Raw genomic sequence first — 24,854 nt, forward strand, 5'->3', positions numbered from 1 at the left:
ATAATCAACAAGGACCTACTGTATAGCACAGGGAACTCTCTCAATATTCTGTAATAACTTATATGGGACAAGAATCTGAAAAAGAATGGATCTATGTATATGTATAACTAAACTACTTTGCTGTACATCTGAAACTAACATAACATTGTAAATCAACTATACCCCAATATAAAATAAAAATTAAATTTAAAAAACCTAGAATAGAGGGCTTTCTAGGTGAACAGGTTGAAAAGGCAGGGTCATGGAGGGATTAAATGTCAGTTTAAATTATTTTTTTTTCCACAGGCTTGGGAGCTATTGAAGATGTTTGAGAAAGGAAAGCATCTAATTATAGTACTGTTTATGAATAACAATCTGGCAGTAGAATTGAGAGACAGGAGACACTAAACCAGTTAAGAGACTTGCAAAACCTTAGGGGAAAGGTAATTGCCACAGATCCTAGTTGAGTACAGGTGTCAATACTGTTACCAAATTGAGTTGTTGAAGTCTGAACTAAGGTGCAGGATGCTGAGTACAAAAAGAATTAGGGATAGATTCAAAAGAAATTACAAAGCAGGAAATATAAGCAAGATCTAGAAAAAGAAAAAAGAAGGTGATTGAATTACAGTGCCAGCAGAAAGCAGATGGTACACTCAAAGGGCTAACTGGACAGGACTTAATGAAGGGAGTATTAACAAAGGTGTGGGCAGGGTCAATAAACCAACAAGGGCTGGTGAAGCACCCAGGGACTTGCAACAGTAGGAAGCCTTTACCGGTATTAAATCTGAAGGGACCATCATTGAAACCTGGTGAGAGTTTCTGAAGGGAGAGGGCTACAGCTTTAGCAGGAGCCTTGGCCTTAGGTAGAGGAACTCAGCCACTGCCAAAGATCTGCTAGTGCCTGCCACTGGCTTATTCTAGTGAGAAGCCAGAGGGCAAGGGAGACTGCGTGATGCTGCACAGAACAGGGCAGAAGAGATGGAGAATGGATCTAAAAAGGTGATGACAGCGTATTATGGCATAGTGACCAAGGCCAAGGTCCTGGCTAAGGATGCTAGGGATGAGGTATGCATGTGTGTGCCTTCCCTAGCCACTGGCTCTAAAAGAATGGAAACCTAGAGACACACAGTGAAAGGGAGAATGAGGAAGGACTGTAAGTAGTAATTCAAGAGGTAATGAACAGTTGAGCATTTGAAAAAATGCAGCCCTTTCAGGGAGAAGTGAGAAAACAGAACCCCTACGCAAAATGCAAAAAGCTCAATATGGGGTCCTTAGACCTTGTGATACTTCTGTCTCGCCTAGAAATAGTACCAATAGTTGGCACACCACGTCCAATTAATTTTACTGGACTCCGTCCCCTCTTCAGTCCCACAAACACTATCTGCATCTCACTTTGATCCAAGCTTCGTTTCTTTTGATTAGTTGTTTACTGTTTCCTTATTTGCCCAAATTTGGTGCCTCTCACCTATTTACTAGGTAGGCTCTATAGGGACAAATTAGCTGAGGCCTTTCTGTCATACTACCTAAACCAACCCAACCAGAGGAACCCTCACTTAATTAATCTTCTGACAGCTACCTCCCATATCCTCTACCTTCTGGGATTAACCCTCACTTATCTATCACTGGCAGAAGAAAAGAATAAATATATAGAATTACAGTGACAGAAAATATCAGAATGATTCAAACAAGAGATCAATGAGAGGAGCAGAGAGGGAAATTGGAATTCATCATCAACATTTTATTTGCAGGTTAGCCACATAGTAGTTAAGAATACTCTGGGCCAGACAGACCTGCTTTTGAGTTCCAGCTCTGCCACTAGTTGACTATATGACTTAGGAAAATTACTTAATCTCCATAAGCTTTGATTTCTTCATTTGTGAAGGTGGGAATATCTACCTTACATGGTAAGTATTTAGCACACTGACTGACACACTGCAAATAAGTTCTCAACAAAGCTGGCTATTAGAAATCATCATCACGGACTTCCCTGGTGGCACAGTGGTTAAGAATCCGCCTGCTTGGGCTTCCCTGGTGGCGCAGTGGTTGAGAATCTGCCTGCCAGTGCAGGGGACACGGGTTCGAGCCCTGGTCCGGGAGGATCCCACATGCCGCGGAGCAAATGGGCCCGTGAGCCACAGTTACTGAGCCTGCGCGTCTGGAGCCTGTGCTCCGCAACAAGAGAGGCCGCGATAGTGAGAGGCCCGCGCACCGCGACGAAGAGTGGCCCCCGCTTGCCACAACTAGAGAAAGCCCTCGCACAGAAACGAAGATCCAACACAGCCATAAATAAATAAATAAATAAACAAACAAACAAATAAATAAATAAAATTAAAAAAAAAAAAAGAAAAGCAAGTACAATGAAATCTTAGCAAGACCCAAGAGGATATCCAATAGTCTTGGGTTATTAAAAAAAAAAAAAAAAAAGAATCCGCCTGCTAACGCAGGGGACACGGGTTCGAGCCCTGGTCCAGGAAGATCCCACATGCCACGGAGCAACTAAGCCCGTGCGCCACAACTACTGAGCCTGCGCTCTAGAGCCCACGAGCCACAACTACTGAAGCCCTCGTGCCTAGAGCCCCTGCTCCGCAACAAGAGAAGCCACCGCAATGAGAAGCCCGCGCACCACAATGAAGAGTAGCCCCCGCTCACCGCAACTGGCGAAAGCCTGTGCGCAACAACGACCCAACACAGCCATAAATAAATAAATAAAGTAAATTTTTAAAAAAAACCTACAGCTTTCATGAATCTTTAAGATTTGATTTCTAAATATGAGAATAGCGTTTAAAAAAAAAAGAAATCATCATCATCATTATTTGAATGGTGATGTGCTGCCATTGTATATATGGCTACTGTACTGCAAAAAAAATGGTTAAAAGTAATTATCAACATAAGGCATATACTTATACCAAGGTACAGATAAAGACAAAGAGATATCAGAATATGAATATGGAATGTGTGAGATTAACTTGGTTCATACAAAGGATAAATGTAAATTGTATGATGGATGAATGGAGGGTAGTCCTGGGAGCTGCATGTTCAGACTGGATGGAGTCACCTACTCTAGTAGATGCTAGTTTAGAAGACGTCCCCGAGGAAGCAGGATCAATCTGTAAAATCAAGTAAGTCAGCAGTTACTGAACATGTACCATGTGCCTAAGACTGCAATAAATTATGAGTAATTTAAAAAAATTAAGGATAAGATATAACCCCTAACCTCAAAAACCCTACAATCTCATTGAAAGGGTTATGAATACAATCTAAAATAAATTATGAAATTCTGAATTGCAGACTGTAAGTTCAATAAGTGCCCAGAAGGGAAAGAGCTAATGGGTTAGAGTCCTTGGTGAGAAATTCATGGGAGTAAGGTTGGAGTGGGATGCGTGAAGGGGGAAGAACTTGAAATAGATAAAGGATATTTGAAAGAGGAAAGGACTGGGAGTTGGGAGCACCCCAAAGATGCCACTCCAGAGGTATCCTGGTAAGAGGAACCTCAAAAATCAATTCAACTTGTACAGAATGCCTACTGTGTCTGGTAATGTGTTATATACTGAGGTACAGAAAAGAACAAGATAATCTCTGTTCTCAAAGAACTCAAAATGTCCTGACAGAAAACTAGGAAAATGAAACAAAAAAGTTATCACTGACAAATGCTATACTATAGGGATGGTCATTCCCAAAGGGAATTTTGGAGCAATGGGAGGGCAGGCAATGGACAGGACTCTATATTTACATAGAGGGGCAGGGGCTTCTGTGTGAGTGACTTTCTAGAGCTTAGAGCCCTTTGGCCTCTGTTCGTCTACCCTCAGTTAGCAGAAAGGCATCTAAATCGCAGTGCATGATGAAAAAGTGAGCTGAGAGCCAGGATATGCTTTTAGGAGTTAACACTTGAACCGGGGCCTGAAGGGTTAAGTAGTGACTGCTGAGGGGAAGGCAACGTTGACAGAAAGAATAGCAAGTGCAATGACACTGAGGCATGAGGGCGTGATAGAATTTAGGAACCCTACGAAGCTTCCTGTCCTCCCTTCCCATCCCTCCACCAAGGTTTGCCGGATAAAATACAGGATGCCCAGTTAAATTCAAATTTAGATAAACAACTAATAATTTCAAAATACAAGTATGTCCCAAATATCGCACACACTCTGGGCCCCCTTCAATTCATCCTAGCTCGGCCCCCCCCCGAGCCCACAAACCCCCTCGGTATTACCCACGAGCTGGCGAGGTAAAGCATGAGAAACCATCACAGGTTTATTTTTCCTTCACTCCTATTTTTTTTCACTCTCGGGTCACCGGCCCAGGCCTGAGGGATGAAGCTCGAAGCTCGCTCCGCTTCAGGGGTCAGTCTCCATCAACTGGAGTTGAGGCGGGGGAAGTACGGGGTCACCCACAAATAACACTCGCCCGGCTCTGTAAAAATACCTCCCAGCGCCGGCCTTCCGGGCAAACTGAAGTCGCCGGACCGGAAACCCCGCCCCCGCCGGAGGAGGAGAGGACGCGAGACAGCCTGTCCAGAAAGAAGGTAATTCTCCCGCTGGGGCCACTGAGAACCCAGCGCCTGGCGTGCGACCGGAAACAGGACGGGGGCGGGCCTTCCTGCCGGAAGTTGTCGTCCCGCAGTTGTTTCGGTCGGCAGTCTAGCTGGTAGGAGTAGTGCCGGCCAAGGAACTGCCAAGGCAGTTTAGAGCTGGCGACTGAGCTGCTGTGGTGCAGTCAGGTCATGAGCCCGACCACGCACTGGGGAGAGTGGTTCCTGAATCTGTGGGTGCCCCCCGCCGGGGTATTTGGTGTGGCCTTGCTTGCCCGAGTGGCCCTGGTTTTCTATGGGCTCTTCCAGGACCGGACCCTGCTCGTGAGGTATACAGACATCGACTACCAGGTCTTCACCGACGCCGCGCGTTTCGTCACGGAAGGGCGCTCCCCTTACCTGAGGGCGACGTACCGTTACACTCCGCTGCTGGGGTGGCTCCTCACGCCCAACATCTATGTCAATGAGCTCTTTGGAAAGTTTCTCTTCGTCAGCTTCGACCTCCTCACCGCCTTCCTCTTATACCGGCTACTGCTTCTTAGGGGGCTGGGTCGCCACCAGGCTTGCGGTTACTGTGTCTTTTGGCTTCTTAACCCCCTACCTATGGCCGTGTCCAGCCGAGGCAATGCGGACTCAATCGTCTCCTCCCTGGTGCTTATGACCCTGTACCTAATAGAAAAAAGGCTCGTCGCGTGTGCCGCTGTATTCTATGGTTTCGCAGTGCATTTGAAGATGTATCCGGCGACCTATATCCTTCCCATAGCACTCCACTTGCTTCCGGAACGCGACAGTGACGAAGGCCTCCGTCAATCCCGGTATTCTTCCCAGGCTCGTCTGTATGAATTCCTGAAGAGGCTGTGTAATCGGGCTGTGCTGCTCTTCGTAGCCGTTGCTGGACTCACGTTTTTTGCCCTGAGCTTCGGTTTTTACTACAAATATGGTTGGGAGTTTTTGGAGCACACCTACCTGTATCACCTGACCAGGCGGGATATCCGTCACAACTTCTCTCCATACTTCTACATGCTGTATTTGACCGCAGAGAGCAAGTGGAGTTTTTCCCTGGGAATTGCCGCATTCCTGCCACAATTCGTCTTGCTTTCAGCAGTGTCTTTCGCTTATTACAGAGACCTTGCCTTTTGTTGTTTTCTTCATACGTCTATTTTTGTGACATTTAACAAAGTCTGCACCTCCCAGTACTTTCTTTGGTACCTCTGCCTCCTGCCCCTTGTGATGCCACTAGTGAGAATGCCTTGGAGAAGAGCTGTGGTTCTCCTGACGTTATGGTTCATAGGGCAGGCCTTATGGCTGGCTCCTGCTTATGTTCTTGAGTTTCAAGGAAAGAACACCTTTCTGTTTATCTGGTTAGCTGGTTTGTTCTTCCTCCTTATCAACTGTTCCATCCTCATTCAAATCATTTCCCATTACAAGGAGGAACCCCTGACAGACAGAACCAAATATGACTGATAGATGCTCCAGTTCTTCTGCAACTTCCATTCTGATTGTTCTGAATGGACCAAAGAGAGCTTTGGAAAGAATTTTTTTGAACATCCTAAGCACTCTAGTGAAACTTCAGTTTAGAGCATAAGGCCCTATTCCAACAAATTTAAATGAACGTTTGCCTTATAAAGGGGACTCAGTAACTGAGGTCCACCCTTTAGGAAATCTCAGGACTTATTTATCAGGGACATGATGGGAAGTAAAGGTTACTAGTTTGAAAACAGAAGGGCTGATGAAATTATCAGATGCTAAAAGGTTTTCGTAGAAAATAGAGGAAACATAAAGTCAAAAAACATAAAGTCTAAGCCAGTATTTGTCCCAGTATTTATACTGTGGTACTGTCTGAAGCTGTCTTATCTTTTAACTCCCACTTTTTCGTTCTGAAGCTTTCTTGATAACTGAAAACTCATAAAATGTTCCTAAAGTACAGCTTTTAGGTATGAAGTGTTAAGTAATGATGCTGTGCTTAGGTTGGGAAAGTTAATTCTGTATTAAAAGTGGGGGCTTAGAAGATAAAGAATCCAAAGAATTTAAATTGTCATGTTTCATGTATTTGTTTTAGAACTTAGTTTTTCAGTGCTTAGTCCCAGTGGTAATAGACTGCTGTTTGGTTTTTTATAAAAAGGATTAAATTTAAATTCATCCATCTTTAAACTTTTCAGCATATTTTAAAATAGCATCTTGCTTTATATGTTTGAGGTCACACACTGTAAGGACATTTTAGAACTCTCTTTTACCCCTTTAATTTGCTGATTGCTAAAAAACATATTTCATTTAGAGCTTAAGTTAATCAAGTGTTATAAGTGTTGTAAAAATGATTAGTAGGTTTTAGGTGGTAAAATATTAAATTGTTAATAAGGCATTTCCCAGCTTACAAATACGTTACTTGTGAAAATTCCATGATAGGAATGGAGGCCTGCATGGGAGGCTCCTGGAAAGCATAAGAAGCATCCTAATAGCCATTAGTCTTTTAGACCAGGAAATTGAGGGAGAGATTGTGGAAATGAGGCTTTGGTGGCCAGATCCATTTACCTTATTACTATAATATTTCTAGGAAAAAATGCTTTGTGAGTTTCAAACAAGCAAGCTAAAAAAAAATTAAGAAAAAAATAGCCTATCTAGGTGGCGACTCCCTAACGCTCTAAAATGCATTAGCAATGAGTGAGTTTGAGTTTATGATTTTGATATTAAAAGATGAGTAATTTAACAACATTGTTCTTTCACAGTTAAAAAGAAAAACAAAAACCTCCGGAGAAGTAGTATATTTCATGTCAGTTCAGGCCTAAAAAGCCTCTGAGAATAGGATGTCTGTTGGCAGGTCATAATTAAGAAAGCTATTACTGGCAGCACTTCTTAGATCGATACCTTTTGCGACCCACTATTAGAAAGAAGGGATGAATGGGTGGCTTTGCATGGGTTGCTGTTAGGGTGAAAATAGCAGAGACAATTAATTGTTGAGGACGGTGACCTTTCTTATAACATCTTGTTTCATATCCCACATTAGATATTATCTTAAGGGCTCTTTGTATATGATTGTTTATTAGTGGCCTTCCAGCCATGGCATTCGTACCTTTTTTTTCCCTTCATCCCTTTATAATGATAATTAAAAAAAATTTTTTCTGGTAGAACTAGTGGGAAAAGGGAAACAGAAAGAGAATTCCAACATCTCATTATAATTGTCTTTTTGGTATCCCTGACTAATTTTTTTTTTTAGAGGAATTGCTATCTATTTATTTATTTATTGCTATTTATTTATTTATTTATTTAGGCTGTGTTGGATCTTCATTGCTGTGAACGGACTTTCTCTAGTTGCGGCGAGCGGGCTTCTCATTGCGGTGGCTTCTCTTGTTGCGGGGCATGGGCTCTAGGCCAGCGGGCTTCGTACTTGTGGCTCACGGGCTCTAGAGCGCAGGCTCAGTAGTTGAGGCGCACGGGCTTAGTTGCTCCGCGGCATGTGGGATCTTCCCAGACCAGGGCTCGTACCTGTGTCCCCTGCATTGGCAGGCGGATTCTTAACCACTGCGCCACCAGGGAAGCCCCCTGAATAATTTTTTAATAGTCACAAGTGTACTTACTTACTCATTTCCTTATTATTATTATTTTTTACTTTAACATTCTTTGTTGTGCTTTACTCTTCCTATTTACATTGAAATTGCTGAATAATATTCTATCACATGGATGTTCACATTGTAAATGCATCATAAGACTTTAAACATTTTGCATGTTTTAGATCACTCCCTTAACGTTCTTAGAAGTCAGTGGAGTTCTGTTGGGATCTTTGGAGGGAACTGCAGATCCTGCCTTACAAGAAATTCTCTACCAAAGAACTGCAGGCGTTTCTTAAAAGATGCAGAGAGTATTTTATAGCTTATATGCTGAGAGACATTTAGTAAATTAACTCAAGAAATGATTTCATTTGGTCTCTTGGGTTTTTAAATTTTTTTCATTTATTTTTGTGTTCAAGTTTTGTAAAATCTCTTTTGTCTTCTTTTCACTTGCAGTCCTTTGGTTTCTTTATTCATCCTGTAAAAACACTTTAAAATTGAATAGCACTTTGGCTTATTTCCTATATGATTTTTTTTGTTCTTATGCCACCTCTTAAGATCAATATACCCATTTACAGATAAGCATTAATTATTAGCATATGAAGCATGGTTCTCAAGATGGTCTGTGTTCTAAACAGAGGGACTGCATTACTTATTTTCTTCTATAGTTGCCTTAATGTCTTCAAAATGTGGTCCCTAAATATCCCTAGATAAAGTCCCTAGATTAGGTCCATTGGAAAGGCTAATCTCTTTGTTAAAACCATGTTGTTTCAGTTACTGACTTATCATCTGGCTGAATGACTCTGTAAGTGACATAACATTGTTTCAAAAGTTTTGTAGGACTTGCCTTTTAGTTAGTTGACTTGTGGCTGAATATATTGTTATTTCTCCAGCTGTTTTCTGTTCTAACCACCCTTACCTCAACCATCTATGCAATGAGTGGAAACGGAAAAAATGGAAAATTTCACATGGGACAGTCCCTAAATGCAACCTCTTGTTTGTTTTTTTTCCCCCCAATGCTTTACTATGAACAATTTTAAACATTACCCATATGCCTACTATCTAAGTTCAACAATTAACATTTTGCCATGTTTGCTTTATTTATATAATTTTTATTTATTTATATATAATTTTTTTCTGAACCATGCAAAGTTGCCAGCAACATTGAACTTCACCACTAAATACATCGGCGTGCATCTCCTAAAAATAGTCTTTTCTTACAAAACTAGTATATTGTTATCTAATATAATTTTAACATCCTGCCCATTTTCAAATCTCTCCAATTATTTTGTGTTTAATTTTAAAGAATAGACATTCTTGGATCTCAAAGATTCCATGAAAGAAAGAGATGATAAATAATCTATGATTAAGAAGTTTGGATATTTCCCTGATCTTTAAAACAGAGTGAGAACTAAAGGGATTTGCCTTCCATCAAAGTTGAACAAACAATTTTTTTGTGCAAATCTGTCTCCCTCCTAAGAAAATAAAGGGTGGTAATCATCCCTAATAAGTTTTCCAAATAAAAGATTATATATGTTTAGATTCTTTTTTTTGTCTACACCGCACGGCTTGCAGGATCTCAGTTCCCTGGCCAAGGATTGAACCCTGGCCATGACAGTGAAAGCCCGGAATCCTAACCACTAGGCCACCAGGGAACTCCCCATGTTTAGATTTTTTTTTAAAAAAAATTTATTTATTTATTTTTGGCTGCTTTTGGTGTTCGTTGCTGTGCACGGGCTTCTCACTGCTGTGGCTTCTCTGTTGTGGAGCATGGGCTCTAGGCGCACGGGCTTTAGTAGCTGTGGCACGTGGGCTCAGTAGTTGTGGCTCACGGGCTCTAGAGCGCAAGCTAAGTAGTTGTGGCACACGGGCTTAGTTGCTCCGTGGCATGTGGGATCTTCCCAGACCAGGGCTTAAACCCGTCTCCCCTGCTTTGGCAGGCGGATTCTTAACCACTGCACCACCAGGGAAGTCCCACGTTTAGATTCTTAATACCTACCCCTCTCCTCCAACAACAGGTGATTAACTGATTTTAAATCTTGATTATAAGTTCTGGCTTTTCATGACTGTATGAGTTGGGGTACCTATTCCACCATATACGGTTTCATTACGTTTTCACAGCAACACTTTAGAGTTGATATTTGTACTTCCATTTCATAGGTGAACAAAGAGGCTCAAAGATTAAATGGCTTACAAATAAGTGACAGGGCTGGAATTTGAAGCAAATTTTGCCTTACTAAATGTCATACTCTTTCCACTATATTAGGTTTTGGATTTTTCCAAAGTGCCCAGTTGCAACAGATAAAGATTGTGGCAAAATAAATGAAACTCACCATCACTCTAACAAATGTCTTGCCAATCAATTTGTCCTTAATCTTTTAGGTATTTGCTTGAGGGGCAGTTCTCTTGCAGTTGTGCAAGTTTCTGTCATCCCCAAACTTTTCTCTTTAATAATTCCAGACCTTTAATAACCCCCTCCCACATCCAAACCCTCTCACCAAATTGTATTTCTTTGTTACTGCTGACTTTGCAATGCCCTTTCCCTCCATAGCCTGGTCTAAGAAGCTGATTTGCTGAACCACATGTTAGCCCATCTATTTGTAAATCAAGCTATGGAAGTTATGTGAACATGATTTCCAAATGATTATTGTTAAATTTCTCTTGCTCTACGATGTACCTTCTGCAGTGTGCATTCATACAGTTAAAACTCATGTCCTATACTGATAGTATAGCATAAGAGAACACAGATTCATATAGCTTAGGTTCAAATCCCAGCCTGTAACCTTGGGCAAAATTCTTTTATCTAGATGAAATAGTTTTCCATCTGTGAAATGAGGATGATAATGTAATCCTCATAGAACTGTTTGTAAGAATTAAATGAGTTAATAAACCCAAAGTGCTTATGCTGGCCCAGGACAAGCCATTCCCTATCACCTCCCCAGCTTTAATATCTGTTTACAAGCCTTTAAAGAAGGAGCTCATTTTAGAATTTAGGCTTAAACCTTTTCCTCCCAATTTACTAGGATTTAGGAAAAGAACCTGGATTTGTACTAAATAATTGTCTTAACTACCTGTCAATATAAACTTTATTCCTTCTAAACTTTATTCCTTTGTTCCTTCTAAATAATTATTTTCACTACCTGTTAATATAAACTTTATTCCTTCTGTTAATATAAACTTTATTCTAAACTTTGATCTGGTTCTCTGAGAAGATAGTAGTTATATGTGAAAATGTATGCACAGGTTTTTTAAATGTCTAGTTCTGGCTTGACAATTTTGTATTTGTGCATTCCTGTCATACATTGGCTGGCTCTGCGCAGTGGAGGTTTGGCTCTTGCCCCTAAGTTACACAGCACTTCTTTTTTCCATTGTGTTGAGGGGTCATTCAAGGGTTGGTTCTCTGTTGATGGAAGCACGTGTCCTCTGCCTAGATCAGAGTCATCAGAATAGCACAAGCATTTATTCAGCGCTGATCCAGGAGAACCATTCATTTAGTCAAAACAGCATTCATATTCATTATCCTAAAAAAAAAACCAGACTAAATGGGAATATTTCTAGCTGCTCAGACACTTTGCTAATTGTTATATCTGCTATATAAAATGAAATGACACTTATAGTGACTAAAGGTAATTTGGATCATGAATGTTTGAAGCTCAGTGATTTCACAAAGGGAATTTTTAACTTTCTTTGCTCTCTGTTCTTTTGGTGATTATTTATAAATCCAGGCCTATGCCAAGTCCTATAATAGACAAGTAAGACAAGATCCACGCTCTTGAAGAGTTGACAGTAAGGACAGAAGCATTAATATAATAAAATTCCATATGAGACCTCATTAAGTTCCACAACAATCCTGTGATTTGTAAAATGGGGCAGTAGAAGGTATTACTATTCCTATTTTACAGATAAGAAAATCGAGGCTCAGAAGCAAGTGACTTTCTAAGGCCACACAGCTTGTAGGCCTACACTTAGAAAGGAGTAGGTCTTCTGATTCTAATTCTATATTTTGCAAGTCCTCCTTAATTCCATATGATGCAGGTGTTCACAGTGAAAGGCTTCATTTGTTTACCAAATGTCATTCATTTAACCAAAGGCCCCGAGTATCTTCTATGTGGCAGACGTTGTTCTGGGCAATGTGAATGCAGCTCTGAGTGAGGCAAAGACTCTGTCTTCATGGAGCTTACATTTCCGCGGGAAGCAAAGAAGAAGCAAACACGTGATTGTGACGATTGCCATGAAGAAAAATAAGGTCAGCTAAGGAAGTAGTGATGGCAGTGAGGAGAGGTGTGGGTGCTGTTGTAGATAAAGCAGTTGGGGACGGCATCTTGAGGTGGCATTTGAGCAGAGACCTGACAGAACGGAGACATGACATTCATGCAGCTCTCTGGGGAAGAGCATACCTTACTGAGTGGAAGGCAGTGCAAAGGCCCTGAGATAGGAAAGAGCTTGGCATGTTTAAAGAACAGCAGGAAGGGGAGTATAATTGATTGGAGTGAGCAAGGAGCACCCAGAATCTAATTCACAGTATCCAGTAGAACGTGAATGCTAGTTGAGAAATACAATTAACATTAGTATTTTTGTTGACCTGTAATAGAATAACTTTGAGCTCAACCTGTTTTTCCTGACGTTTGAGCACATGTTAATTTGTAAGGAAGATGAAATATATATAAACAACTAAGTTGAGCAGTGTTACAAGGTACATTCACATGTTACTTTGAGATGTGAGGATTGTCTTGAATCCATTTTTACAGATGAGAGCCCTAAGGCTTAGAATGTATGCACTCTGCCCAAGGTCAGAGTTAGTATGTGAGATGGGACCAGAACCCATATCTTCTGGAGCAAAATTTACTACTCCATTCTCTGTACTACCCTTGTCATTTAGATATTGACCCTAGAAGGTAGGAAGTTTGGGGAAAAGTTTTCCAACAGATCATTCATTCATTCATTTAGTAAACATTTCCTAAGGGTTTATTTTGTTCCAGACACTCAGCTAGGCTGGGGGTATGAGGATGATTATGACAACAGTCCTTGCTTCAAGGAACTCACAGTGTCTAATAGAGGACACAGATGGAAAGGTGATTATAATTCAGTGTGACAATGGCTAGAGCAGATACATAAAGTAATTGGGAGCACTTCACTAATCCATGCATTTGACAAAGCTAGCACAGAACATGGTGCATACTAGTGTTAAATTAATTAAACAAGGAGGCCATTAGACCGAGATGGTTCCAATACCTTAGCAGCCTGCATAAGCAAGCCAAAACCTAAGCTTGTAAAGGTTAAAAAAGCCTTAAGCTCTCAAAGGTTAAGAAACCGAAACCTAAGGACAACAAGTCATAAACAACCAAGTAGGCTTTTCCAAATAATGCAACAGCTATATAGCCAATCAAATAATTTTTGCTTTGCTTCCACCTCTTCCCTGTAAAAGTCTCTCCCCTAGCTCCTGCTGGTGGAACACTCCTAACCACTTCCAGTTTGATGCTGCCCAATTCGAGTCAATTTTTGCTCAAATAATCTTAAAATTTTTAATATGCTTCGGTTTATCTTTTAACACTACGTACTGAGATGTTTGTTACCTTACCTGTTTTCCTTTAATACTGAGTAAATATTGGGGGCTTTCTTTGAAACTCCCTTGCTTAAATCACTAGGTGATTGATTATACTTTTGATCATCTTTAGCTTAGCTCGCAAGACCTTCCCTGATGGGGCCCTGGCCTATATCTCCAGCTTCATCTACCTCACCCCACCCTACAGTTATACCAAATCACATCACCTCTTCATGCCTTTGCATCCGCCGTTTCTTTGGCTAAAGCATCCTTCTCATCCCCTTGTCTCTCTTACCAGCTCCTAATTCAGCTATTTTTTTTTTTTAGATATTTATTTATTTGGCTGCGCTGGTTCTCAGTTGCGGCTTGCGGGATCTTCATTGCCGCATGCGGGATCTTCGTTGCATCATGCAGTATCTAGTTCCCTGACCAGGGATCGAACCTGGGCCCCCTGCATTGGGAGTGTGGAGTCTTGACCACTGGACCACCAGGGAAGTCCCTCCTGTACAGTTTAATGATTACCTTAATGAAACGTTCTCTGATTTAGTACCTCTATTATATAGAGCGGATAACATTGCACAGTAATTTCCCATTTGTGTGTCTGAGCCATCTAGACTGTGAGTTCCCTAGGGATAGTGATTATTTCTTAGTCATTGATATTATTTTCCTCGGGCTTTCCCAGAACCAAGCAAAGATGAACAGGAGTAACCCATGTCATCAAGCTGTTAGGTGTGCCACATACTTTCCTAGGTTTGTTGAATTGAGTTGTCCATGAATCTGTCAAGTGGGAGCTGGGGATAGTGAGCTTCTTTGCCCAGTGTCAATGGCGGCAGCTGCGAAAAAGAAAGGGAGCAGTTTCCGGGTGCCTGTCATTTCTAAATGCCCTCAGTATCCACCTAATTTTCTAAGCTAGAATCTTATAATCACCTCCTATTACTTCTTCACTTGCTACCTGCCTTCCCATCTAATCAGTCACTGATTTTTGTCAGCTCTACCTTGTAATGTACCTGGAGCCTGCTGGCATCTCGCCATTGTCATTGCCGATTCTACAGTTCAGGCCCTCATTATCTCTCATCTGGCTCCTGACTGGTCCTCGTGCGTCCCATCTCTCCCACCCTTTACTGCGCCTCTCATTTATCGTCCCCACTGCTGCCAGAGCATGCTTTCCAAAGCAGACTGATCTTGTCACCATCCTGATAAAAGCATCCTAGAGGACTCCATGCGTGACCTGCGAGAAAAAGTCTAAATTCTGTAGCATCCTCCATCTTGTGCCAATTTCTCCTCCTCAGCCTCACTCTAGCCCGCTGGATAATACATAGTTTCCTGAAATCACTGCACTGTTAAGCCTTTGCCCGTGCTGTCTCTCTACCATGTGTGCTTCTCCTGTTCTTCAGGTGAACTACCACTCATTTTTAAAGACCCAACTCACAGGCCCCTTCCACTACCAGGAGGCATGCAAGGTGAGCTTATGGAGAGACATTAACTATTAAGAAAAGAAAGAAAAATAGGGCCAGAGTTGTAAGATTTGGTAAACTTTATTAATGCACTTAGTCTAGTATAGTTGTTTGCATATCTGTCTTCTCTCAGAGTTAGTTACCTCGTGGAGGGCAAGAATTGTTTTGTGCTTGGATCCTTAGTATACAGCATAAATTCTCAATAAATATTTGTTAAATAAATGAAGCTGGAATGGGGAGGGAACAAATGCTTATTGAATACCTGTTGGGAACTTAATAATGTGGGGTTTTCACACATTTCATTCCATTCTCAAAACAACTTTTTAATATAAGTATTATTGGTGGACAAGAAAACAGGCTCAAGTAAATAGTTTTTTTTTTTTTTTTTTTTTAAGGTCATAGGCTTGTAAGGGATGGAGCTAGAGTTGGAACCTAAATCTGACTCTGCAACTGTCCTCTATTGAGTGATTCTGAGCCAGGGGCAACTTTGCCCCCCACTCTGGGGACATTTTTGGTGGCCGCAACTGGGAGATGTCACTGGCATCTACTGGGTACTGGGCATGTACTGGGTACTGTACTGGGTACAGGCCGGCGATGCTGCTAAACATCTTACAATGCACAGGACAGTCCTGACAACAAAGACTTTTCTGGCCCCAAATGTCAGCAGAACCGAGGTTGAGAAACCCCACTCTAGACCATGTTGACTCTACTGAAAAGCAAGAAATCAAAGTAAGTGCATCTGCTAGGAGGCTAACGGGGCTGAAGAGATGTCTTAGGGGCTTGAAGCCAATTGTGAGCTACTGGCTTTAATGAGAAAAAAAGACTCTTGCGCCCAGTCGCTGACCTGCCTCCAATCTTATGGTTCTTTCTCTACTGCATTCACCCAGCCTTTCTTCTTTCCATCTTTCTTCTCTTTTCCAACTTTTCGTCTCCTCAGCAGACTCTAATTTAGCTTGGAGAAGGCAACCCAGAAAACTCCAACGTTTTTAGACCTCTTTTCTAATTAGAAGGTAGAGTCACTATGTAAGAAGCTGCAGGGCTTCCCTGGTGGCGCAGTGGTTGAGAATCTGCCTGCCAATGCAGGGGACACGGGTTCGAGCCCTGGTCTGGGAAGATCCCACATGCCGCGGAGCAACTGGGCCCGTGAGCCACAACTACTGAGCCTGTGCGTCTGGAGCCTGTGCTCCGCAACAAAAGAAGCCGCGATGGTGAGAGGCCCGCGCACCGCGATGAAGAGTGGCCCCCGCTTGCCGCAACTAGAGAAAGCCCTGGCACAGAAACGAAGACCCAACACAGCCAAAAATTAAAATAAATAAATAAATAAATAAATAAATAAATAAATAATTTAAAAAAAAAAAAAAAGAAGCTGCAGGTTTCAAACTGACAATATCCCTAGAATCTGGGAATAAGGTCAAAAATGTCACCTTCTGAAATTGACAACAAAAAAATGAATGAGATTAATTACTGTGATAATCTTCCCAGGAAATAACCCATCTAAGAAATTCTTGATAAGTGTGCTGCTGATAAGACGTGGCTGCTTCTACTCTCAGCCAGGGTCCAAGAGTGCCTCCCCATTGAAGGAAAGCGTTTAAAATGTAACTTGTGTGAGATAAACTGTAATCTAGGAAATTTTAAAATGTTTGTCCTGGGGAAGTGTTCTAAAGGGGGAAGCTTCTGATGACTCATGAGTTTAACTGCCTATAATTGTTAAGGATGCTTTGCATGTTTTTTTTTCCTACAGCAGAATAAACTCTAGAAGGGAGGAACCACGTTTAATTTATCAATATCTCTGGCAGCAGAGGCGTGGATGAGTCATTGGCAGAGAAGGGTGGGAATTAGTGGTGTGAGTGTGTACGGGGTTGTGGAAGGTCAGACAAGTACTATTCCTAGTGAAGTTCTCAATCAGGAATCCAGTAACTTTTGTTGTACGCAAAATTGTGTGTGTGTGTGCAGGGGAGGGGTGCGCATTTATTTGTGGGAAATGTCTGTAGACTTCATCAAAAGGGTCCTTGACCTCCAAAAAGTGAAGCCCACTGCGCTGGTGATGAAAATATAACTACTGGGGAAAAGGAAATAGAAAGAAGATTAACCAGAAAAGGCAAGGGAAGTGAATTCCTCTTAGGAGAGAGAGAGGTTTCCTTCTCAGAGTTCAGATTTATTGCTGTGTTTGCATGAGTCCCCTTCATGTACACGTACAAGCAGGCAGTGGAGAGATGAGCTGTGAGTAAACATCAAGGCAGAGCAGAGTCCATCCTCAAGGATGCCGGAGAAAGAATGATGAGAGGACCTGGAGAGAATTCAGGAGCGTGTGTGTGTGTGTGTGTGTGTGTGTGTGTGTGTGTGTGTGCACATGCACGTATGTTTCAGAGGGGACAGGATGAACATTAACTTGTCCAAGTATGCCAACATCAGTGCTGATTTTGGGTTCCAAGGATGTCCTGGGTTAGCCAATAGTCACCAGTAAAAGAAGAATTCTGTGAGGCTGAGTTCTAGCAAGCAGAGTAGGCAAGTAAGATGGAGTCCTTCATTATTTTAGTCAAAATTCAGGTGTAAGTTACAGAAACAAATGTTAGCCAAGGGACTTATTTGAAGAGTACTGGATAGTTCATAAACTCCAAAGAAAGAGCTGAACAAGAAAGTCTGGGAACACAAGAAACTGGGCAGTTTGGGGACTTCCACAGCTGGTGACCAGCTCCAGTGACCTCCAGTCTCCAGATCTCTGGGTCCAGGTTTTAAATTTCCAAGAGAGAAGCTAACTGTTGGTACTGGTCCTAGAGAAGAGGAAACCGTGAGCCAAGGTATTTTCTCAGTTATTGCTGACTGCAGTCCTTAGCAGTATTGGTTTGGGGTAGGTGTTATACCTTGAAAATAATGGGAGACAGGTACCCAGGTCTTCTATTTGACAGTTACCACTATGTGCCCTCAATGCATATTCTTAATTTCCTACTGTTTTAAAAACTAATGAATGGGAATGGGGTGGGAGTTGGGTGGGAGAACTTTGAGGCAAAGGAAACAAACAGCGCAATGGCCCTCTGGTAGGATGAACTTGGAATCCCAGAAATAGAAAGAAGGCCCTTGTAGCTAGAGAATAATTTGCAAGGAGTGGGGAGTAGAGGAAGGGCGTTCGCAGAACTTGTAGGCCTTTGTGGGCAGTTCAGGTTTTTTATTCCTAGGTGCAATAGAAATCCACTAGAGGGATTTAAACATGTATAAATTACATTTAAAAAATTCAGTTTGGTGATAGAGAAAGGATTCTAAAAAGACCAACTTGGACGTTATTGCAATAATCCAGATGAGAGGTGATGGTGGTTTGAATCAAGGGGTAGTACTGGAGAGGGTGAGAAGGGGGTGGATTTAGCATGTATTTTTATATTTTGGAGAGAGAATTGACAGGACTTGCTGATGGAACTGATGTTGATGTCAGGGAGAAGAAAAGGGAAATCCAAATCAAATCCTAGGCTTTTGGCTTGAGCAACTAAAAGGACAGTAATGCCCTTTACTGAGCTGTGAAGACGGAGAGAAGGAGCAGATTTAGGGAGGAAGATGGAGTTTGGAATCGATCAATCTCATGTCAAGTTTGAGGGGTCGGATGTCTTAGTGGGGAAGCATGGGGGCCGCTGGATGTACATCTGGGAGCCACCAGATTACGGACTTTACTTAAAACAAGGGGCAGGGTGAGGTCACTTGGGAGGTACCTAAGACCGAGCCCTGGGCACTGTCACATTAGAAAGTCTAGCTGGGCAGCAACGGGCAACGGAGACAGGGAGTGGTCGGTGAGGTCAGAGAAATGCCATTTTGTTTTTAAAGTGCAGGCTTTTAATTTGTACGTTCTACATGTCCCACTTAGTTTATTTTGGACACTTGCATTGTTTATGAATACACTACAGATTTATCTAGTAAATGTCAGACCCTTCACAGCTCCACACTTTTCCTTGCCTAAATCATCGGCAAGATATTTCTGGATTCTTTATGTGTGTTTGAAGGGTTGGCAGGAATTCACTGTTAACTAGGCCTGGCAGGAAGCCCAAGTCTGCCAGTAAATCTCTCTCTGGGCCTATACATATTTGTCTAAGGTCCATTAAGTTACTGTGGATAAACCAGGTTCTTACAGGCAACTCTAATAAACCACATGCAGAAAATCCACTTTGTGGATTATTTGCAATAAATTTTAATTTTTCAGAGTGTTACATTAAATCCTGCCTAAGCTGTCTTATGGCATTTTGCACATTTCTGGGGAGGCTCTCTTTACCAACGTTTAGCAAATGACTTTATTTTATTTATTTATTTATTTATTAAAACCCCACATTTGTTTATTTATTTATTTTTGGCTGTGTTGGGTCTTCGTTTCTGTGTGAGGGCTTTCTATAGTTGTGGCAAGCAGGGGCCACTCTTCATCGCGGTGCGCAGGCCTCTCACTATCGTGGCCTCTCTTGTTGCGGAGCACAGGCTCCAGACGCGCAGGCTCAGTAGTTGTGGCTCACGGGCCTAGTTGCTTCGCGGCATGTGGGATCTTCCCAGACCAGGGCTCGAACCCGTGTCCCCTGCATTGGCAAGTGGATTCTCAACCACTGCGCCACCAGGGAAGCCAAATGACTTTATTTTAAAAGCAGTCTAAGGCTTCCCTGGTGGCACAGTGGTTTAGAATCCTCCTGCCAATGCAGGGGACATGGGTTCAATCCCTGGCACGGGAAGATCCCACATGCCATGGAGCAACTAAGCCCATGCGCCACAACTACTGAGCCTGTGCTCTAGAGCCCGTGAGCCACAAATACTGAGCCCATGTGCCACAACTACTGAGCCCACATGCCACAACTATGGAAGCCCACATGCCTAGAGCCCATGCTCCGCAACAAGAGAAGCCACCGCAACAAGAAGCTTGCGCACCACAACGAAGAGTAGCCCCCGCTTGCCACAACTAGAGAAAGAGCACGTGCAGCAACGAAGACCCAATGCAGCCAAAAATAAATAAATGAAATAAATAAATTTATTAAAAAAAAAGCAGTCTAAGCAAAACATAAGTAGAAAGGTGAGCTTGATGATTATATACAGTATACCTATTTACACACACACACAGAACAAACTGAACTATGTGAACTCTATCTAGCTCCTTCTAATACTTATAGCTATGTAACTATAATAATCAATTAGTCCACCTGGTACCCCCAGGTTTCCTTATTTTTTAATTAAAAATAAAGCTTTCCCCCTTGTTATCAAAACAAGATATTCTTTATAGAAAAACAAAATGTTAAAAAAGGAAGTTTGGGGGCTTCCCTGGTGGTGCAGTGGTTAAGAATCCACTTGCCAATGCAGGGGACACGGGTTTGAGCCCTGGTCCGGGAAGATCCCATGTGCCGCAGAGCAACTAAGCCCGTGCGCCTGCAAACCAGAGCTACTAGAGCCCGTGAACCACAACTACTGAGCCCACATGCCACAACTAATGAAGCCCACGCACCTAGAGCTTGTGCTCTGCAACAAGAGAAGCCACTGCAATGAGAAGCCTGCTCAACACAACTACAGAAAGCCCATGCACAGCAATGAAGACCCAACACAGCCAAAAAAATAAAATAATAAAATAAAAAACAATAAATAAAAAAATAAAAAAGGAAATTTGGAATACAATAATCATAACCTCACAATCCAGAGATAACCTCTGTTAGTACTACTGTTGATATCTTGAGATATATCCTTTCTGATCTCTGTACATTGTGTAGTTTGGAGTCACACTAATCTAAAATAAAAATAGACTTAATTTTATGTTTTAAATGTAATTAAAAATAAATTTAAAAAACCCTTAGCAAGGAAATCTAAAAAAGAGTGGCTTTATGTATATGCATAACTGATTCACTTTGCTGTACAGCAGAAACTAACACAACATACTCCAATAAAAAATTTAAAAAATAAATAAATAAAGGAGACTTAAAAGACATATCCCCCCAAAAAAAAGAACCAAAAACAAAACTCTAAGCAATGTATTGTGAATATCTTTCAATAATAATAAATATTCTTCCAGGACTTCTTAAATTGACTGCCAAGAATTTCCCAGTATGAATGTACTAATTAAGCTATTTCTCACTTAGTGTTTGCATTGTTCTGTTTTTTGTTTGTTTTTGGGTTCTGCTATTATATCAATAATGATATTCTTGCACCTGAATTATTGTATATATTCTTAGTTCCTTAGACTAAACTTCCAGCAATGGACTTGCTGAGTTAAAGCATTCTGACCCACATTGCCAGATTTTTCTGCAAGTTGTATTCAAAAATACCTCTACCAACAATAAATGTCTTTGTCAATACTGGGCCTCAAAAACAATTTTAAAAAATCTTTGGCAAGTCAGTAGGGGAAAATGGCATTGAGTCACTGGTTTTATTTGTATTTCTTTGATTACTGGTGACATGGGATGTTACCATATATTCATCGGCTGTTGGCATTTCTTATTTTGCAACTTGCTTTTCCACATCCTGTGCTTGATATTTTCTGAAGGTGCTTGTTACTGATTTGTAAGACCGGTCTTTCTGTATAAGAGATATTGATCCTCTGTGTTTTAAATATTTTTCCTAGTCTGCCACCAGCTTTTTAGTTTTTGAGACCTGAAATATTTAAAAAGTATATGTAATCAAGGTCAGACTTTTCCTTTTATAATTTCTTTGTTTATTGTTAGTTTTAGAAAGCCTTCCCCACACCAAGATTATATAAGTATTCAGCTTTATATTTTTTCTAGAGCTTGTTATGTTTCTTATGTTACATTTAAATCTTTACCCTCCGGACTTTATTTGGTGTGATATAAGAAGTAGAAATTTCGTTTTATTTATTTCAAATGGTGAGCTATTGAACAGTTAATCAGTTTTTGTCCCATTTCACATTTCCCTCCATTATATTTGCAGAATCGTTATACAGGAAAATGCTGATCAAAAGTTGCACACTGGAGGCCCATGGTCATATCTAGCCTATGGATATATTTAGTTCATGTAATTTTTGAATTAGTTATATACATATAAATTCAGAAAATTTTATACAAAGATATAATTTTCCAAATTCTCTTGAAAAATCAGAATATCTAGCGACTCTGTGGTCACTTTCTTTCTTGATAAAAATGTACTGGGAGCTGGGAAGCTGTTGTCTCCTACAGTCACAGAAGGTCCCCACCAGTCTGCGTCATTCATTTTTATTGTCTGCCTGAAGGCGTTTGAGGTTGTGATCGTTACTATTAAGTTTTGTACATTTATTTTGCAATTGAACACAACACAAGAACTCTCTCATTAGTACTAATCATTTTTCCGTTAATTTTCTTGATTTTTCAAATAATTATATCATCATGCAAAAAATTATAATTGTCTTTTCCAATATGTATACTTCTTTATTCTTTTTTCTTACCTTATTACACTTGCCTAAAACTTCCTAATAATTTTGAATAATGGTCGTAATAGCAGACATCTTTATATTATATTGGATTTTAATAGGAATGCCCCTAGTGTTTGACTTCAAAGATGTATATTTTTATAGTTCTCTGATGTTTCGATTTTTTATTAATATAAGTAAAATGTGTTGAATTTGATTGAATGACTTTTTGGCATCTACTGTTATTATCCTGAGACTTTTCTCTGAATTCAGTATAAGACATTTTCTAGTGTCAAACCATGTGCATATTTTTATTGTAAAGTCTAACAGTACCTAACAGTACTAGATAAGCCTTAATAATATACCTCTTAGTCTAATTTCCTATTTTTAAAAAAACCTATTAGGAATTTTTCATCTGTTTTCACAGAGGAGATTCATCCATTGTAGTCTTCCTCTCTTTCTCTTTTTGGTGCTTTATCAGATTTTTTCTTAAAATATACTTTATATAATATTCCTACTTCTGCCCATGCTTAATTTTTAAAAATTGCATTAACTGGTACATTCTTTAAATCTTAATAAAGTTAATTTTTCATTTATACATTTTCTTTATTCTCTATTTTAGATGTATTTTTTTCCTAATTTTTATTTGAAACATGTTATATATACAGAATAGTATACAACATGTATTTGTACAATTTAAAGGGTAATAATAAAGCAGACACCCATGAAGCTACCACTGGCCTAAGGAATATCAATAGAACTTCACCAACACCTCAGAATTTCCAATGGCATCCCTCTAGTTCTTCCCCAAATGGAACCATTATCCTGAATTTTGAGTTAATGTAATCTCACTTTTTTGTTTATAGTTTTACTTCTGAATATAGAATCATACTGTATTTTTATGAAACCCCTTTTGCCCCATATTATGAGTATGAGTCCTCTGTGCCAAAGGTATAGCTGAAGTACACTTATTTTCCCTGCAGTATCTTCTTCCATTACACAAATGAATGATCTGTTCAGCTACCGAATGACATTTTTGCATTTAAGGTTCCAAAGCAGAAACCTGCTGCTTTTCAGTATAAATAGCCTGTTGGTTTTGCTTTCTACCTGGATGGCTATAGGCCTTTTTTCTTTATCTTTGACATTCAAGGTTTGCTTACAGTATACCCTCATGAACCTTATTTTATTGAATTTGCCTGGCACTCCTCATAGTGGCCTCTTTATTTCTATATCTGGTAATTTTCCTCCATGTTCTCATCCTTAAAGAAGAAGGTCTGTGCTTGTCCAATATAGGAAAGGATAGATGTTCTGTTAGAGATTATGCGTCCCTTCAGCAAAGGAAACAAGTTTATATCTTCTTGACTTTAATCACCTTAGACATTTCATGGTGTGTGAGGGTAAGAGAGAGGTGGCCAAGGGCAGCCAGTCTCACCTCTGACTCAAGGTCTCCTTCTGTGGCCGCTGAGGCTGAAAGGGCAGCTGTATCTCTCCAAATAGCATGGTGGCCCGCACCAAGAGCAGACCTCATCAGTACCTCTGCTCCATTCTCATGCTTTCTGTGCCGCGAACAAGCTTTGGGCGTACTTTTGGCCACTTGTCCCTCCTTGAGAACTCCAGCATCTGTCCTCTTCTCAAGGAGGTTGTGGGGTTCGAATCTGGTACCACCCTCCACAAAATCCTCATCTCATCTCTGGTCCATGTCACACTGAGGCATTGAGTGTTTGTCCTCTTCTGCCCCAGAAGTCACTTCATCTGGGAATTATGAAGGAACAGTGTTAAATTTATTGACTCAGACTGTCATTTTGGACTGGAAACACTACCTATTTCACTTGCGTTGACTCTCAGACTGAAAAGTGGGCCTGCTGTGCATCTATGAGGTCTCTCAGAGCCCGGCGCGGAGGACAGAGATGGATAGGCAGCTTCTGTTTTCCAGTCCACACTTTGAGAATATTGTAGCCTATTCAGCAGGTTACTGCCTGAAGGCTGCCTGGGATTTATAGTCACCCAGGAGATAAGCATTTGTCTCTAATGTTGAATTAGATAGTCTTTTCCTCAGTTTCTGGACAACAAAAAGGAGGGCAGACCATATGCCAAGGATATTGTGGAAGGGAAAAATACACTGGATGGGAGGTTGTTAGGCAATGTCCTTAATACTCTTCGTTTCCAGAAATTCTGTGCCTGGTGTTTTCTTTTGCTGTTAAGGGGAATCCATCTCGCTAATCCTGAAATCCTGAGATATGTGCCTCCTTGTTCAATGTCACCTAAGGCTTCTTAGTCAGTGTGTGAAGGATGGGGTTGTCTTGGGATCACATAGATTTTTTTTTTTATTGTTTTAAGGACGTAACATATCAGAGATGCCTCCCCTTTGGGCCTGAAGTCCCCTTAATACTCATCGTGAAGTTAAGGTTTTCCCCTTTCTTCTGGGAAACAAATGGGAGTAACGAACTGTGACTTTATTATTCTTAAGCAAGTTGCATTA

General features: G+C 40.9%; 2 protein-coding genes across 2 annotated transcripts in view; one reads left to right on the forward strand and one right to left on the reverse strand.

The window, feature by feature from the left end:
- Positions 1–4,955, reverse strand: part of KCNJ9 (potassium inwardly rectifying channel subfamily J member 9) — a 55,909-nt gene extending 50,954 nt beyond the window's left edge. The window contains exon 1 of the mRNA XM_082406118.1: positions 4,901–4,955. The gene's annotated coding sequence lies outside the window, so the exon portion shown is untranslated. The remainder of the gene's footprint in view (positions 1–4,900) is intronic.
- Positions 4,210–6,646, forward strand: PIGM (phosphatidylinositol glycan anchor biosynthesis class M). Its single transcript, XM_082406269.1, has one exon. It carries the CDS (start codon positions 4,694–4,696, stop codon positions 5,963–5,965), a length of 1,272 nt encoding a protein of 423 aa, XP_082262395.1. The 5' UTR covers positions 4,210–4,693; the 3' UTR covers positions 5,966–6,646.
- The last annotated feature ends 18,208 nt before the right edge of the window (positions 6,647–24,854 follow it).

This window comes from Balaenoptera borealis (genome assembly GCF_965194805.1).
Source record: "Balaenoptera borealis genome assembly, chromosome: 1".
In the NCBI taxonomy this organism is placed as follows: domain Eukaryota; kingdom Metazoa; phylum Chordata; class Mammalia; order Artiodactyla; family Balaenopteridae; genus Balaenoptera; species Balaenoptera borealis.

Excerpts from the sequence above, each read along its gene's own strand:
- PIGM (XM_082406269.1), top strand. The coding sequence starts at position 4,694 with ATGAGCCCGACCACGCACTGGGGAGAGTGGTTCCTGAATCTGTGGGTG.